Source organism: Mizuhopecten yessoensis, unplaced genomic scaffold, assembly GCF_002113885.1.
Source record: "Mizuhopecten yessoensis strain PY_sf001 unplaced genomic scaffold, ASM211388v2 scaffold716333, whole genome shotgun sequence".
NCBI lineage: Eukaryota > Metazoa > Mollusca > Bivalvia > Pectinida > Pectinidae > Mizuhopecten > Mizuhopecten yessoensis.
The window spans coordinates 172,272-191,774 of NW_018480064.1; the positions used below are offsets into that span (position 1 = coordinate 172,272).

At 36.3% G+C, this 19,503-nt stretch overlaps 1 protein-coding gene across 1 annotated transcript in view; it reads left to right on the plus strand.

Annotated features, from left to right (window-relative positions):
- The window catches only part of LOC110443246 (serine/threonine-protein kinase H1 homolog), a 28,665-nt gene extending 12,376 nt beyond the window's left edge, over nucleotides 1-16,289 (plus strand). The window contains exon 2 of the mRNA XM_021487337.1: nucleotides 11,363-16,289. Coding sequence (XP_021343012.1) covers nucleotides 11,363-11,716 — 354 coding nt within the window. The 3' untranslated portion in view covers nucleotides 11,717-16,289. The remainder of the gene's footprint in view (nucleotides 1-11,362) is intronic.
- The last annotated feature ends 3,214 nt before the right edge of the window (nucleotides 16,290-19,503 follow it).

A 19,503-nucleotide genomic window follows, 5' to 3' on the forward strand; every position in this document is an offset into this window, starting at 1 on the left:
GCCATCTCATTTTCTGCACGAAGATTCGTGTAATAAGAGTCTGTTTTAAGGTACATATGATCAGGATTATGATGCCCACCCCATACTTTCATACTTGTTGACATCGCTATAAGTAACTCCTAGCTCTGATTCATACGGTAAAGTTTGGTTCTGCAATCTCGTGTTGAGCTTAAGCTTTGGGACTTTGTTATATGCTTTTACCGCTATGGTATAATAAATAACAAATATTACAATTTATGATTTTGCAGTATGATACCAAATATCTTGATTTACAATTATACCAGTTGTATGCTCTCATTTACTACCGTATATATTAATTGACTGTTGCACCTCTATGGTGAACTATTATCCTATAATCAATACCAAATATCGGTGGATTTAAACCAAATATCAAATATCAGGATTTGACATTTTAAAACATCAGGTATATTATTAGTATACATGGTTATTCTGCAATACCATGTGTCATGGTTATCCTGCAATACCATGTATCATGGTCATCCTGCAATTCCATGTATCATGTTTATCCTGCAATACCATGTATCGTGGTTATCCTGCAATACCATGTGTTATGGTCATCCTGCAATCCCATGTATTATGGTCATCCTGCAATACCATGTATCCTGGTTATCCTGCAATACCATGTGTTATGGTCATCCTGCAATCCCATGTATTATGGTCATCCTGCAATACCATGTATCGTGGTTATCCTGCAATCCCATGTATCATGGTTATCCTGCAATACCATGTATCGAGGTCATCCTGCAATACCATGTATCATGGTTATCCTACAATACAATGTATCGTGGTTATCCTGCAATACCATGTATCATGGTCGTCCTGCAATACCATGTATCGTGGTCATCCTGCAACACCATGTATCGTGGTCATCCTGCAATACCATGGATCGTGGTTATCCTGCAATACCATGTATTATGGTTATCCTGCAATACCATGTATCGTGGTTGTCCTGCAATTCCATGTGTTATGGTCATCCTGCAATACTATGTATTATGGTCATCCTGCAATACCATGTATCCTGGTTATCCTGCAATACCATGTGTTATGGTCATCCTGCAATACCATGTATCGTGGTTATCCTGCAACACCATGTATCATGGTCATCCTGCAATACCATGTATTATGGTTATCCTGCAATACCATGTATCTTGGTTATCCTGCAATACCATGTATCATGGTTATACTGCAATACCATGTATCGTGGTTATCCTGCAAAACCATGTATCGTGGTCATCCTGCAATACCATGTATTGTGGTCATGCTGCAATACCATGGATCGTGGTTATCCTGCAATACCATGTATCATGTTCATCCTGCAATACCATGTATTATGGTTATCCTGCAATACCATGTATCGTGGTCATCCTGCAATCCCATGTATCATGGTTAATCACATATATATACTATATAATGGTGCATGCTGTAAACCTTTGAGAATTCGAGTATAGATCCAGATGTATCCTGCAATACCATGTATCATGGTTATCCTGCAAGACCATGTATCATGGTTATCCTGCAATACCATGTATCGTGGTTCTCCTGCAATACCATGTATCGTGGTTATCCTGCAAAACCATGTATCGTGGTCATCCTGCAATACCATGGATCATGGTCATCCTGCAATACCATGTATCATGTTCATCCTGCAATACCATGTATTATGGTCATCCTGCAATACCATGTATCATGGTCATCATGCAATACCATGTATCATGGTCATCCTGCAATTCCATGTATCATGTTTATCCTGCAATACCATGTATCGTGGTTATCCTGCAACACCATGTATCATGGTCATCCTGCAATACCATGTATTATGGTTATCCTGCAATACCATGTATCTTGGTTATCCTGCAATACCATGTATCATGGTTAAACTGCAATACCATGTATCATGGTTATCCTGCAAGACCATGTATCATGGTCATCCTGCAATACCATGTAGCATGGTTATCCTGCAATACCATGTATCATGGCCATCCTGCAATACCATGTATCATGGTTATCCTGCAAGACCATGTATCATGGTTATCCTGCAATACCATGTATCATGGATATCCTGCAATACCATGTATCGTGGTTATCCTGCAATACCATGTGTTATGGTCATCCTGCAATCCCATGTATTATGGTCATCCTGCAATACCATGTATCGTGGTCATCCTGCAATACCATGTATCATAGTCATCCTGCAATACCATGTATCATGGTTATACTGCAATACCATGTATCGTGGTTATCCTGCAAAACCATGTATCGTGGTCATCCTGCAATACCATGTATCATGGTTAATCACATATATATACTATATAATGGTGCATGCTGTAAACCTTTGAGAATTCGAGTATAGATCCAGATGTTATAGAATAACATTACCATGATGAGGAAATCATTTCTGCCTAGCTGTGTTTCCGAGATGAAAGTACATGGCCAACAAATAAATGACATCTCATGCACTTTATATAATTAAATAGATCCAATAAAACGGTCTCCGTTTCAAGTCCAACGCATCTGTATTGGATTAGAATCAATATACATTTGTAGATTTGTTGGTTCTACTTTAAATTTATTTTCGAAAAAAGGTAAAAAAAACCATACGCAGATCTTGTCAAGTCAGATAATCACTGATTTACCTAAGTTAATAAGGATTTTTTTGGTCTTTTCAGAATTTAACACTTTAAGTAATTAGATATGATTTATCTGTGTCTAAAGCCAATCAGTTGTTCTAACTCAAGACTTCAAAACAAAGGAATTTCAATTATGTAGACTCCTAGCCTCTATACAAAATCTAAAAGCTTAACCAAGAATGTACAAATTGCTGTAATTTTGGTAGCAAAAATGAAGCACACTTTTTTTAGTCATTATCAGTTTTGTAATAGTGTTGTTTGTAGGTGTTGTTCTGGTAAATTTTCTCTATAGATTTTAGCAATAACTAATGCGATATATGATCATTGTTGTCATATTTCCCAATTATTGACAACTGATGAATAATAAGTTTTGAATTGGCGTGTGAACTGAAACTCCAGACATGAACACAGGGGACTAAATCAAAGAATGTGTGAACTGTAAAAAGATTCCCATCCAGAATAGGTCTTCCTCGACAAGTTACCAGGTCTTGTATAAGGTCTGTACTAAAATACCTGTACGTATGTTTGATGTGGGAATATCTGGTATACTGCAGGGTTGCGAGGAGTATTGTGTTAGGTCTGACATGGTGTGGTGAGCCGTAAAGGACGCCTGGCTATTGTTACCTGTTCCTGGTTAGATAGATATCCGTTTGTGTTGCAGGATAAAAGCTACTTGTAAGATTGGCACACAATGTTGTATTAATACTCCTCTTTGACATTCCTGTAGCTATCTCGCCTAATCGTCCCGAAAGGTTCCACAGTGTGACAACAACTTCTTTGTCAAATTTTTAAAATAAATTTTCCTAAGTGTACAAAAGAAACGGGTGTATGTTTTTTGCTTGTAATGATGGTTTTTGAAGCCCAGAATTTGTTTCTGCATCAGTTTTGTCTTGAATTATGATAGTTAAGAAACTCCAATATGATAATATATATATTGTCATAAAGCTTACTACAGATGAATTAGGGTCCTCACAACAAGTGTTTTATATTTTACTGACATAATGGACAATGGTGTGTGTCAGGACCAGTACAGCTTGTTAATCCATCCTATACATAACATGTATGTACCTACTAAACAGGAATAATGCCGAGGTAGTGTACTTCAATATTTTCCGAGCTCTGACTGACACGGCATAAAGCCTTCGCTAGAGTGCATCCAGCAATATGTCATGCAAGCATTCTGTCATTATCTGTTTAAATTTGACATGCACCTCCTGTTAACGCTAAGTTTCTGCTTAGTGAGCCCTTTTATCAACGGTTGATTGCAGGTTTCCAATACAGTAATCCTATTATTGATTAACTTCATTGTGACTTGTGAAAAACCCTATAGCATGTGGTGATATATATTAGAAACTGAATTGTAGTGAAACGACACAATATGGAGAACTTCGGACTGTTTTCTTTTTGGGACAGGTGTTCTAGGTGAATCTAGTTGTGATATTTTAAGCGTAGTCCAACCGTCGACCGCCGCTATCAACCGAGGTGGAGATTTGTTGGGTATTACTGCCAATTCTAAGCTTGACATCGCCACCAAACATGTACACTGGTGTGACGCGAAGCTGGATTTGTGAGGATTAGGGACAAATATTTTTAACAAATTCAATACTTAATTTACAACGGAGTAAACCAATGTATCTAGATCTAGGGTTAGTACGTATATAGAAACTACACTGCACATTGCTGTAAAATAAAGTTCCTGTATAGCCACCTATTCCTGATGAAGTTTTACCCATTATTTTCAAATTAAACCTTTGAATACATTTTATTTTTAATTTGTACACAGAAAAGTATTGAACTCGTCTTTTCTTTAAATTCCATTTGTTTAAAAAAGATAATTTCTTACTGCATTGGCCATTTAAACATTAGATTATTGTTAAAAAATGCTAACATTTCAAGATATATACATTTTCATGTTGATTTCCAAAGAGTCTATTGTGAATTCATATATCTTGCAACATTATTCAAACATTTTCAAAAAGAAACATATAGAGGTCGTCATTTCTTTGATGAGTTTAAATTCTCCAAAGACTTCAATTGGAAAATCAAAAACAAAAATATTTACAAAAAATCAATAATGGTTTTACGATACCTGTAGGGACACCTAGAGATAATATTTTTTACACAAATGTTGGCTGTCCCCAAAAAATTGAAGATGTAGACATGTACAGTATGAAGGAGAAAGATAACGTATAAGTTGAAGGAGGTTGTAAAGAGGTTTTGGGTGGTTCCTTCTGGCTCAATGTATTCATTTACAGAGAGCCAATTGTCAGCACATTGTTATGATTCATAATGACTCGCACAGGAAGTATTTATCATGGGGGGGTGAGGGAGAGGGAATCCTAAGGCAGAGAGGACACAAAGGCTGTAGATAGTGTGCTGTAGTGGTGCAGCTCCGGTGGTATATATTACATCTCTATCAGAGCCAACACGTGTAATAAAGGGTTGTTGTTGGAATACATATTGTATAAACTTTGTATCAAACCCAGGATATCATGGACTGACATGTTATAAACTTGATTACAGAGGGGAAATAATTAGCTTTCTGCTATTGTAGTTCTTCAATGTTGAACATACTTTTATCTTCATAAAAAATCTTCATTCTTTTATTTTAAGTATTTCTACAGTTTCAAAAAGAGCATTTTTTTTGTTTGTTATATCGTGTATTGGTTTTGTCAAATAGCTTTTAATACTTCCAACACCCCACCATTTTCATGTGCCTCCCACCCTACATCGGCCACTCAAAGGGAAGATACCCCGAGTATGGTACATTTGTGCCTGTTAGGATGTTGCACTATCCCCAAGGTTTCTGTGATCATAAACAGTTGAGTTGGGGTTAAGTGTGAGGTGGTATGCTGGGTAGCAGAGCGCCAGTAATTGGTTTATACACATGTTGGACAGCTTGGCTGACTGACTGGCAACAAGCTGCAGCTTTTGTTTCTGATGCATTGTCTGAGCATCCCACGGATTAGGAGATTAGCTGCGAGATAATGACCTCCATTTCCTGTGTATTGGGATAATCTCCCATGAAACACTCCCTGCTTGGCAGAGTTAACAGCCTGCTCCCCGACCAGTGGTCTCTGTTTTAATCATGTTTTACAGTGCTGGAATCACTTATCTTTGTGGGGATTATAAGACAGCAATGGAACTAGGTCTGTTGTAGGCCAGTGGAGCTAGATATTACATTGAGCGTGTTCATGGGATATGAACTGTAAACCAAGGGGAGAAAACTAGGCTCTCAGTGCTAGTGGATTTAATGAAAGGCCTTTGTTTTTTACAAGTCTGAACTTGGAATGTCATTTGACATGGGAATTAATACAATTATTTTCTTAAATACAATATCTTTTAAACAGCTGTAAAATGCAACCAGAATGCACCATTGATATAATTCAAGCCCCATCCCCTGGTTGACCAAGTTACTGGGACTTCATGCATTTGGTTTATTGTATTCTTGGGTCTGCAAAATGGGTTTTGTGGTAAAATAATATGAAGCCCTTGTCTGGTCATAAGACTGCAGTGCTAATGTCAAATACATTTTAGTATTCAGTAGAAATTCTGACATTGTCCTGCAATATGTTTTAATTCAGAGTTTATTTGTTGGTCCCCTTATATAATTAGCACATTGAAGGATAAATACAGTATTGCCTTGAAGCATTATTATAAATAATAAACCTCAGAAGTATGGTTGAGTGTAGATGAGTATTTTGCCTTGAAGCATTACTTGTATAATTATGACAATGAACTTCTGAAGTAAAAATGGAAATTATAATGCCTTGAAGCTTTATTGATGATAATGAACTACTGAAGTAAAAGTTCAGAAGGTTTTGAAGATTTGAAGCATTACTTATAATATTGAACTTTTGAAGTAAAAGTAAAGAAGAATTTAATGGCCTAAGATATTAGTTACTAATGTAAACGAACTTCTAAAGTGTAAGTGAAGAAGATTGTTTTGCCTTGAAGCATTGCTTATGATATTAAACTTCTGAAGTATACCTGAAAAAGATTATAATGCTTTGAAGTATAACTCATAGGTACAAATCTGAAGTATACCTGAAAAAGATTATAATGCGTTGAAGTATTACTCATGATAATGAAGCCCTGAGGTATAATTGAAGAGGATTATAATGCCCTGAAGCTGTAACATTGAGGTATTATCATACCTAATACCATGGTGTAGATGTACTACAGAGGTGGCGGTGAGACAGACTAGTGGTTGTGAGCCACCATTCACAAGAATGTCTGGGAGAGGTGGAGATAGGCGAGTGCCCACTGAATGAACAAACGGCACATACATTCATTCTGTTTATCGGGTCAGTCATACTCTAGCTATTGCCATTCCGTCAGTAGGCCAACAAGCTATAAATATCCAGTTCACTCGCTGTGATGTAAACCTAGGCCACATTGATGTCAATCCCATGCACAATCAAAAAATTAGAAAATGTTCAAATGAATTCTGGTTAGGTGTGTTCGTAACTTCGGTGAGAGGTGTGTTCTGCGAGTGCATGTAGGCCCTGAGTGATGGTGTAACTTTCGTACATTGTGTACCAGAACACTTGTTTATCCCCTCAGCTCGCTATATTTAGTACAGCAGGTGTATTTTTAGAACAGGTTCTGACCATTAGCTGCCGTTCCGCAATATTTCACTGATACAAATCCCATTCAAGCTTTATTAAATACAGCACTGTTGCTGCTGTAGAGATGGAGTACAGTATTCACACAAGAACATTTGACACAAATCTTGGCATTTCGTTTTAACTAATAAGTAGCATACTAAGTTATGTTAAACCAGCATATGGAAAAATAAATTTTACTTTGAATATGGAAGAAAAATTGAACACATCACAAGGAGCATAAGCCAGACAATAAGGATACGGTTTTCAATAGAGAGGTTTTGACATGGAAAGTAAAGAAAAATATAAAAACTGTGGTTTACATAATAGCATTATAATAAGAGGGAGAGGAAAAGTTCACTAGACTAGAAATCTCAATCAAGATCATTTGATTAGATGCATTTTGACTGTATGATAGGTATACTGTGTTATGTTGACAGTATATACCTTTGTTATGTTGACAGTATATACTTGTGTTATGTTGACAGTTGTATATACCTGTGTTATGTTGACAGTATATACCTGTGTTATGTTGACAGTATATACCTGCGTTATGTTGACAGTTGTATATACCTGTCAGTATTATGTTCACAGTAGTATATACCTGTCAGTGTTATGTTGACCGTATATACCTGTGTTATGTTTATAGTAGTATATACCTGTGTTATGTTCACAGTTGTTTATACCTGTGTTATGTTGACAGCTGTATATGCCTGTGTTATGTTGACAGTATATAACTGTGTTATGTTGACAGTAGTACATACCTGTGTTATGTTGACAGTCGTATATACCTGTCAGTGTTATGTTCACAGTAGTTTATACCTGTCAGTGTTATGTTCACAGTAGTTTATACCTGTGTTAGGTTGACAGATGTATATACCTGTGTTATGTTGATAGTAGTCTATATATATCTGTGTCATGCTCACAGTAGTCTATACCTTTGTTATGCTCACAGTAGTCGATACCTGTGTTATGCTCACAGTTGTACCTACCTGTCAGTGTTACATTGACAGTTGTCTATTCCTGTGTTATGTTGATAGTAGTCTATATATATCTGTGTTATGCTCACAGTAGTCTACACCTATGTTTTGCTCACAGTAGTCTATACCTTTGTTATGCTCACAGTAGTCGATACCTGTGTTATGCTCACAGTAGTCTAAACCTGTGTTATGCTCACAGTTGTACCTACCTGTCAGTGTTACATTGACAGTAGTTTATACATATGCTATGCTCACAGTTGTACATACGTGTGTTATGCTCACAGTAGTCTACACCTTTGTTATGCTCACAGTAGTCGATACCTGTGTTATGCTCACAGTTGTACATACCTGTCAGTGTTACATTGACAGTAGTTTATACATATGTTATGCTCACAGTTGTACATACCTGTGTTATGCTCACAGTAGTCTATACCTGTGTTATGCTCACAGTTGTACATACCTGTCAGTGTTACATTGACAGTTGTCTATACCTGTGTTATGTTGACAGTAGTCTATATATATCTGTGTTATGCTCACAGTAGTCTATACCTGTGTTATGCTCACAGTTGTACATACCTGTCAGTGTTACATTGACAGTAGTTTATACAGTGTACCTGTCATTATAGTGAACTGTCTGGGTTATGAACCTTTCTATAAGTATTAGTACGGCACAGCTCCTCCTATATAGAAGGAAAACTAACCACATGATTTACACATCCACACTGCCAGCTTTATCTTGGATTTAGGTTTATCTCTTAGCTAATCTTTGCAACTGCCATTTCTTTTCCTTCTGTTGGTAAATACATGCTGAGATCCCATCTAAGGGCCACGGACTAACTCTAAAATAAGAAGAAAAACCCCATCTGTGAAGTGATTGTGTATAGAATGTTGTGGTTCACAAACAAGAAATGTTTATAAATGTAACCATATTTTTTCAAAGATAAGCATATTACTCGTTTACAGATTAATTTTTGTTTGTTTGTTATATTATATAATTCGCACTTGTATGTTGTTGAAAAATCAAGTGATGATGTGGTTAGTGTAACACATAATATATCAGTCGAGGAAGATAATCCTGTGGGGAGCCCCAGCTAACAGCAACACAATGGTAGGAAAAGCACCTGCGAAGCTGACACCTTTATACGCTTCAGTGTTCTAGCAGATTTAGTGGTAGGGGAGAGAGAGAGGGTTCTTCACCCGACACCTTCACACACATCTCACAATGAACCAGTACTACCGATCAACCACCGTCATACAATCTTGGAAATCAATTTACCGAACATTATTATTCATGAAGCAGGTATATTTAGGTTTTCGCCTTCAAGCTTGCCCCCTATCCTGCTTTCGCTAAACACACTGCCATCTTTTTACTTGCCGTCTCACAATGCTGAAAACAGAGCCGTAATTCAGAGCCTGGCAGATGATCATGAGGCACGCCTGCTCCATACACAAATGGCAGATTTAGGACGAGGGCTGTATTCTCAGCACGCCTGAGCAACAAGATCATTGTGTGGCAGCAGTGTAGTTTTAAATATATTTTAAAACCATATCGGTTGCCGCTTCCTGATATTTAACTTTATCAGTTGGTAGGTGAAGTAGGGTAGGTTCAGTACTACTGGAAATTGGACTGAATTCGCAGCTTAAACACATTATGAGAGCTTATGCAGGGATTCAGAAACTACATAATTGCTTATCAGCAATAGTGCTAATATGTTTCAAGTGGGAAATATTTAATTCCGGTTCAGAGATACATTGTGCAGACAGTAGCCAGTTTTATACATAGACGTTTGACCTTGATGGAAGTGGTGCCAAGGTCAGTGTCCATAGCACTCCATCATATGTATAACTTATCTTAATACAGCATCTATAGAAACAGTCAGGTCTTAATGAGCTTACATTTTAGCCCATACAGTTAAACCTGTTCTTGTTTCACTGCCATTAACCCATTCACCCCTGAAGTCACATTTGAAGCTTACCAAATCGAAGAATGGGCAATTCCAGCTTAGAAATGTAGGGGTGAATGAGTTAAGCAGTTGAGAGTCAACATTACCTTTTTCTTAAAATCTGACAGTTTTTCATATGCCTTCTTCCGAGCTTTGCTGCAGCAGCTGGTACCCCATTGTACAGCTGGGTAGGCATACATGTACCTATTAGTCTTATCATGATTATATTAAACAGAGGTCAAAGATATGTTATCGTATAAATCATTGAAATACTATATTTATATTAAATATTTTCAGATGATGTGTTCAGTTGTTTCTATTTTATCATATGCTCGCAGCAAAGATACCAGTTGTGGTTGTTCTGGAAATGTAACAAGATGAGTTGGTTTATTGTGACACTGTCACGTAAATGTGATACAAAGAATCTTAGACTTGTTCCCATTTCATACACATGTAATGCACATGAAAATTACCAATGCTTGCATTGTTTCATAAAATTTGTATGTACTCTCTAAGAGATGCTGCATAGACAGACTTGTTCCAATTTCATATAATGCACAGGAAAATAACTGATGCCTGTTTCATAAAAATTCTATGTACTGTGTAAGAGATGCTGTATCAGCTTTATAGAACAGTATGTGGATCCATTATGTACATTGTATAAGTTGTGACAGGTAGCATACATATTATATCAATGTATCCATTAATATTGTCTCTCACACTTTTCTTGATTTCCTTGCTTTTGAGACTAGATTGAATTAAATTTCCAGCTGTTTTTCACAAATTCTACCTGGTGTAATCATCTTCCATTGCAGAGTTATATATTCCAGGTCATCTACAACTTTCATTCAAATTGATTCTGACAAAAAGATATGAGAGAGTTATGGTTCTCAAAATAACGTAGAAGGAAATGATGCTTGGAAAGGTTTTTGGTTTTGGTACACTTTCATACATGATTTAAATGAATGGATGTGCGTTTCTGGGACATCTTGGTGATAGAAATAAAAATAAAGTCAGAATTGTTAAAAATAATGTCAGAATTGTTAAAAATAATGTCAGAACTGTTTAAAAGGACATGATAATCTCAGAATTTAAGAAAGAAACTAAATACAATGGTAGAAACTGTAGTTAATTGACAGGTATCTATGGGTACAACAATTAACATTTTATCTTTGTCTTTTCAGCACTGGAAGGATGTGTCAACTGCTGCTAAGGACTTCATTGACAAACTACTGATTGTGGACCCGAATGTGCGAATCGGGGCCAACCAGTCTATAAATCACACATGGTTGGTGACCAATGCGGCCAGCTCCAGCAACAAGAACCTTCATCGTACAATAAGTCAGAACCTCATACACCGACAATCCATCCGTGCCAACAGTACGAAAAGTGCCAAATCCACACGGTCAACTAAAAGCAATAAGTCCAACCGATCTGGCCGCTCGTTACGGTCGGAGCACAGACGTGTTCAGCCGGAGGAAATTGACGAGCTTCATCGTGACCCAGATGTACAGGCGGACCTGGCGTCACTGGGTTGAGGTGCCCTCCTGGTCTATATACTGGTATCTACATTTGTTTGTTCCACAACATCGAACCTACTGCCATGTCACAACGACAACCTCTAAAAAGGAGAGTTCTCGCTCAATCTTTAACTTTCGTCCTGTCCTTATATATGGGATGCAAAGAATTTGCGAGGCCAATGCAAATAAGTGAGAGTTGACTTTTTCAGGAGCCACCATTTGTTCAGAGTGTTTCATGCCTGATAGACTTAATCTCGGGGAACTATACACATATGTTACGTTGCTGGAGTCACACGAACAATAAGGATGTGTCTTCTTTCATGGAAGGGTATAGACAGTCGACCACCACCCCCTCACGCCACGCGTCATACATCTCCCTCAATCTCGTTAATACACGGTCACCCTAAGACGATGTCCCAACCAGTCCGGATACACAAATCCTGTATTTGGATGTCTCCCATATCTGGACTTCATCAATAGATACTGTTAGTGTTGTGTTGTCAACCAAGGGAACATCTGTAAACCGCACTATTCCATCATGTCTGTTAATCCCAATTTCAAGTGCGGTTCAATTCCATCAAACCTATAAACTCCCCATGTGAAAGCTGTTCCATCATATCTGCATCCCCCTTACACCGGCTATTACATCATATTTGCATACCTACACAACCTTAAAATTGCTTGAGCTGTTCCAATACATCTGCAGCCTCCCTTGCATAAAACCATCATCAATGCAATAGAGACATGGAAAGGACACCCTGTGGAGAAGCCAAATGAAACTGAGGAAATATATAGATATTTGACAGACTTTATCTATGATTGCATGGATTAAATATGGATATAGGTGGACATACAATGTATAAACTTTCGCAATATTATGTTTTGTGATTAGTTTTCTTCTTAACCATGTTCCTTTCTTTTGTTATTTGTAGCTGTGATAATTGTCTACAAAATGTTCTCCCTGTTGCAAGTTTAGTTTTATCAAAAGTGCTTTATGTTCATGACTGTTCCGGTGTGTTAATCTGTTTCTCTAGTTTGTACAGGATGGTTATTTTTTATCCTGATATTTCTTCACCAAGTTTTGATAATCACATCTGCCTAATTTGTATGCATTTAAAACCCAATTATTCACGACCTTAACCTATTTATACTCTTTTTCTCATTTAAGGGTCATATTTAATCTGCAAAAGAAACCATAAGGTCATGATCACATCACTGTAAAGCTAGATGTTTGAGATTATCTTAATAGTAATTGGTAATTAATGTGCAAGTTGCAGTTTGTTCTGTGTTAACCAGAATTTGATTGAATAATATCTTGAATGTCTTCATGTATTTGTAGACAAACCTAAGCAAATATTTGTGATCATACAAAAATCAACATCAATTGTAGTTGTTTTATTGAAACTGATCTGTCATGTGATCAATTATTTTGAAGGTCACCTTAAGCTTGAAGGTTAAAAATGTCCCTTCCTGTGAGTGAATAATATGTTAAAGGTTATGTTGCTGAAGGTCCCACCTGGAGAGGTTGCTATGGCGATGGATTTGTTTGTGCCAAATGTTTGTTGGTTACAGTGTATTATACCTGTGTTAATCTAGTCAGTGTTGTTATGATCAGCTGGACAGCCTACAAAACAATACCATTGTGCTTTGAAGGGTATATTATTTATTATCAGGCTGTGTGCTGCGGAGTTGAAGTACATATATCGGCCCAGCCAAGGTGGACTGTGATCAATTATTGCGTGAGGATTAAAAAGATGCTACTTTTGTGTATTTTAAACATGTGATACATGTTTCATAATGTTTTTAGAGAAGAGGTTGTTTATTTGAAACTGCCAATGATATTTAGTGTTTTTCACAATAGAATTATTCAGATAAAAATATCGAAAAGAATAGTTTGGAAATCTTTGGAACCAACAAATAAGTTCAGTTATTTATTGTACTTTGGTTTCCGTATCGACGGCTCTGGCGAAATTGATTATAGAAGAATAGATCTGTCTTTTGTCAGTTACAACTCCACACTGAAGGTCTTTATTTATTTATACCTTCGTACCACCAACCTTTAGTCCAGTGGCCTCATCATGATCAGTGTACAAGGGCTGTGAAGGTCTCTATTTATATTATACCTTTGTACCACCAACCTTTAGTCCAGTGGCCTCATCATGATCAGTGTACAAGGGCTGTAATATTTGTTTTTAACTTTTGATCCATCAACTTGTGCAAATGTTTAGAGATGTTTCTGCCTGTGTGGATTTCTATGTTTTGTTATACATCAAATCTGTCCATGCTGACAATAGTGCTTTCTGTTATACTTTTGTAGTTGCCTTATGTCACGTTTAATGTCGCTTTTATATTTTTTATGTTATTGCATAGATAGTTTTTTGGTTTATAATAAAATTATCATAAGAAATTGATTGTGATCGGAAAGTATTATAAAACTGAAAAGGTAAAAAAATGAATTGTTTGTGGTTAAGGCTGGGTTAAAACCTGATAATGTATTTTCAACGGAGTATGCATGTTTTTTTTTTAATTATTAGCAGTCAAATGTATGTGATGTCCCCAGGGAATTTAGCAGTGAATATCAGTAGTGTCCCTTTAGTGTTTAGAGTTGGAGTATCCATGGTTTCTCCAATGTCTGTATGTACCAGTCCAGTATCATTTCCATCCTTTGTCAGGGGTCAATCAATTGCATCTCCAGAGTCCTTAGCACTTTAGTATGGGGGATCATTACGGGAGCTTACAAGCATTCGAGTATCAGGGTTTCCATGACTTAGTATACCGTCCATTACTTACATCATACTCATATATGTTATAACCGTTACAGTGTAATAATTGTTATAGGACCTGTCGGTTGATTCAGGCATATTGACAGCTGGCGATCTCTGCCCGGTCACGATCATAGCTTACATCACGGTTGCCATATAGCGAGTATGCTGTCAGGTGTTACAGCATACAGTTGGTACACAGGTGTACAGTATATTTATGTATATTGTGTACAATATAGTGAACTCTAATTATGTCCCCTTGTGTACAGTCATTAAGATTGAATTTATGTACATATTGCTGTAATTAATGTTGTTCACAAGGTTAAAAATTTGTCCAAGAGGTTAAAGATTGTTGACCCTAGGACTGGGCTATTTAGGTAAATATAATAACAGATTAGTGTGTCTAATGGCCAAATGAGTACATTGTATATGTATGTTTCAGATATTTTTTTAGAATCGTAGATTTTTTCCCCAATTAACTCTAATCAATGAAATACAAAGGACATACTAGAGAGTTTGAAGGGGGAAAATGTGTCCTTCTTCCAAATGTTTGAACTGGGAATAGGTCGGGATTAAATTTGTTGATCTGGAGCTGTAAATTTTGTACATAAGTGATGGCCTTCGAGATATTGGGCCAATTAGAAGACAAAAATGAATCGTTGATTTTCTAATGGTATTTTGTATGATTCCTCGTAACCATGGTAACACTGTCTTGTCAATTCTACCCCAAATTTAGATCAGGTCCCAATCATTTTACTTGTAGCACAACAGGTAGCTGATCAATTGTGACAGTCACATTGTCACCTTCGATATCATACATCACCATAGCAACTGTGTTTGGTAAAATCATACTTTTGAAAGGCACCCAGTTTAATGATTCCTATACCTTCTGCACTAAATTCAAATTTCTTAGAATATTTAAGTTTATTTTGTTATGTATTAAAGTAAGTTTTATACAAAATCATTTTGTGAATGTGTTTCAACAGATCATGTATTAATTTATAATAGCACTAAATTCAAATCTTAGATCAGTAACATGTGTTAGATCATGTATTAAGGTGGCACTAAAATCAATCATTCAGATGAATATGTTTGATAATTATAACTGTATTGTGTGATGAAAGGCACCAATTTCAAACATTTTAACTCAAGTTTGATGTAAACATGTTTGATAAATCATGTGTTAATATCATACCAACATTTATTGTTTTGCAACTTAACTTTGAACAATTTTTTTTTTATGTTTGATTTAGGGGTAGGTAGTTTACATGGATATTTATTTTAAACTAAAAACATTATAACGAGAAAGAAAAGATGAAACTTTTGTCGATCAAAACAGAAAAAAAAATCAAACTGAAGTTGTGGTTAACATTTACGAGTATGATGACTTGATTTAGAGTTGTGTAATGGATAATAAAATCTGTAACAGACAATTTGAAAGCAAATAAACTATTTATACAATTGTGTGTCTGTGCAAGTTGCAGACAAAGTATATCGTTTTTAACAATCATATTTTTTCATGCTATATTCTTATATTAGAATTAACAAAACCGTCCATTTTTTGTTGCTAAAGCAACTCTTTATTATTTTACTTTTAACAGATACCGTCCATTTTTTAATCACAAGTGTGATTTTAATGGCATATACATTAAACTGTTTTTTACTCTGGGTTATTGTTGGATGCCGACAGGAGGCAAAATGCTGGGAGGGTGATCTCCCCTGGTTGTCGGGTATTCGTGTTACAAGTGCTGTCATCTTCATGCATTAGTATATCTGATCAGTCCGATCAGTAGGTGTTAACATACAATAAACTTTATTATTTAAACTGTTTTATGTCTTATTTTGTTTGTTTAACAGGTTTGTAACCTGCATATTGACAGCTTGGGTACCTGCATATTAACAGGTTGGTTACCTGAATATTATCTGTATATTGAGCAGGTTGGTATCCTGTGTAACAAAAGGTTGGCTACCTGTATATTGACAGGTAGGTTTCCTGTATATATTGATGGGTTGGTTATCTGTTAAACAACAGGTTGGTTACCTGTATATTAACTTGTAGGCTACCTGTATTACAACAGGTTGGTTTCCTGTATAACAACAGGTTGGCTACCTATATATTAACAGGTTGGCTACCTATATATTATATTAACAGGTTGATTACCTGTATACATCTTAAGGGTTCCTACAGACCATGAAAAATAGTGTGAATTTACTTTGATGGAATTTTGAAAAACTATTTAATCTAAATATTTAAAAAAAAAATACTGCTTAAAAAGTGTTTGAATCAATGTTTTTGTTTAAAACCGTATTTCAGTGAAAACAATAATTTCACTGAAAACAACTGACAAATTTGGGAAAGTAGCATGATTTTACTGCCTAATATATGCATCTGTACAGTTAAGAAAATTGCTATAGCTATCTGTGTTCCTCTGTAAGTCTATCACTATCGTCTCATCAGAATGGTGGGGATTCGACTTTGCAACTCCCTTATCTAGATAAAAACTTGAAATAATATATATTTAACTTTCCTTGCAAATTAATGCAAAATGCATAGTGTATAGCGATAAATTGTAATTCATTCACATTTAGTTGAAATTGGACCACTTTCAAGGCAGTTATTGAAAGGAAGTCAATGGACAAATCAAAGTGTGTAGCTTCATTAATTATGCATAAATATGCATTCGTCAAATTAGCAATAAAACAGCTCAACCTTGCCGATTCGAATGTTGACACCAAATTTTGTTGAAGTCGAACCATTTTAAGGGTGTTGCAGCACACATTCAAACCTGTCGGACACAATCCAATCGAAGGCAAGGCAGTTATTGAAAGGAAGTCAATGGACAAATCAAAGTGTGTAGCTTCATTAATTATGCATAAATATGCATTTGTCAAATTAGCAATAAAACAGCTCAACCTTGCCGATTCGAATGTTGACACCAAATTTTGTTGAAGTCGAACCATTTTAAGGGTGTTGCAGCACACATTCAAACCTGTCGGACACAATCCAATCGAATATCCCAATTATTTCCAAAAGCAGCGAAAATAAATGTGAGATAAGTGATGTTGACAAATGGATCTACATATTAATTGGGGTAAATTGAGTAATATTGACATATAAGTTTATATAAAAAAGTCGGAATGAGGAAGATTGTCTTGACAACTGGATATATATATATATATATACACATGTAACAGGAGATGGAGGAATGCACAGCAAGACCAGGGTTCGAACCGAGGACCCTCTTGGACTCTTAGATGGATGCTCTACCAATTGATCTACCGTGTCACTGACGATTCTCCCCTCCTTTTCCTAAGTCATCGTCCCAGAATACACTACTGTTTACAACCCAGGTTCGGGTATCCCCTTGCCAGGCGTACACCCAATGCTTGAAACAAGAGTTTGTCACAGGCACCACTGTAACAGGAGATGAAGGAATGCATGGCCAGACCGGGGTTCGAACCTGGGACCCTCCAAACTCTACTTAGAAGCTCTACCAATTTTTGCTACCTGGTCACCGATGATTTACCCAGTACAGTTCCGCTACACACAAAGACTAGGAGTTAGAAGGTTACCTGACAATTAGCTATACATAGACAATAGGTAACAAGAGTATAGGTGTCCATTGTTGACCTGGTACACAAACACTACTCACACCCTACCTTATAGTCCATTTGGGATTATACACTACACAAATATTGACAAAACTCCAGATACATAATGTAAGCAAATTTTTAAATCTTGTCCCAATTTCATTGACTACAAAGGAAACCGACAGAGATAAACATGTTTGTTATATATTGATGTTAAAACTAAATGTGTCATCAATTAAGAAATCCATGTGCTATATACCACCAAATGAGCACAGATTTCAATTGTGTTTACAACAAAATTTGTACAGAACTTGATTCCCACCAGACATGTTTGAAGTAGCTTGAAATGGTAATTCAAAAGTACATTCTTGTTTAGATTTTCAAAACACAATCTATAAACCTGCTGATTTCACCAAAAGGGCACTATTAATCCTTTCACCCCTAGGTAATTTTACTAGACTCTACCATACATTTATCTGGGTGAGTCCATTATGGTCTATACTGGTGAAAGGGTCAAGTCTCTAGATTAGTCACCACGTGTCTGTGACAATTACTAGCGTTCATTTATTCATTCTTTATTACCTTAAACCTTGCGGTTTATCAGTACAGTGCATATATATATATAAAAGTGTACAGAGAATACCTACAACCTAACTATAACTACCACCTGTCTATACCAACTGTCTACCTGTACAACTACCACCTGTCTATACCTACTATCTACCTATACAACTACCACCGGTCTATACCTACCTATACATATATACCACCTGTCAATAACTACTATCTACCTATACATATACCACCTGTCTATACCTACTATTTACGTATAAATATACAACCTGTATATACCTTCTATCTACCTATACATATACCACCTGTCTATACCTACTATTTACCTATAAATATACAACCTGTATATACCTTCTATCTACCTATACAACTACCACCTGTCTATACCTTCTAGCTACCTGTACAACTACCACCTGTCTATACCTACTATCTACCTATACATATACCACCTGTCCATACCTACTATCTACCTATACATATACCACCTGTCTATACCTACTGTATAAGTGGATAGTAGATATAGACAGGTGGTATATGTATAGGTAGATAGTAGGTATAGACAGGTGGTAGTTGTATAGGTATATAGTAGGTATAGACAGGTGGTATATGTATAGGTAGATACATGTACCTATCTACCTATACATATACCACCTGTCCATACCTTCTAGCTACCTGTACAACTACCACCTGTCTATACCTACTATCTACCTATACATATACCACCTGTCCATACCTACTATCTACCTGTACAACTACCACCTGTCTATACCTACTGTATAAGTGGATAGTAGATATAGACAGGTGGTATATGTATAGGTAGATAGTAGGTATAGACAGGTGGTAGTTGTATAGGTATATAGTAGGTATAGACAGGTGGTA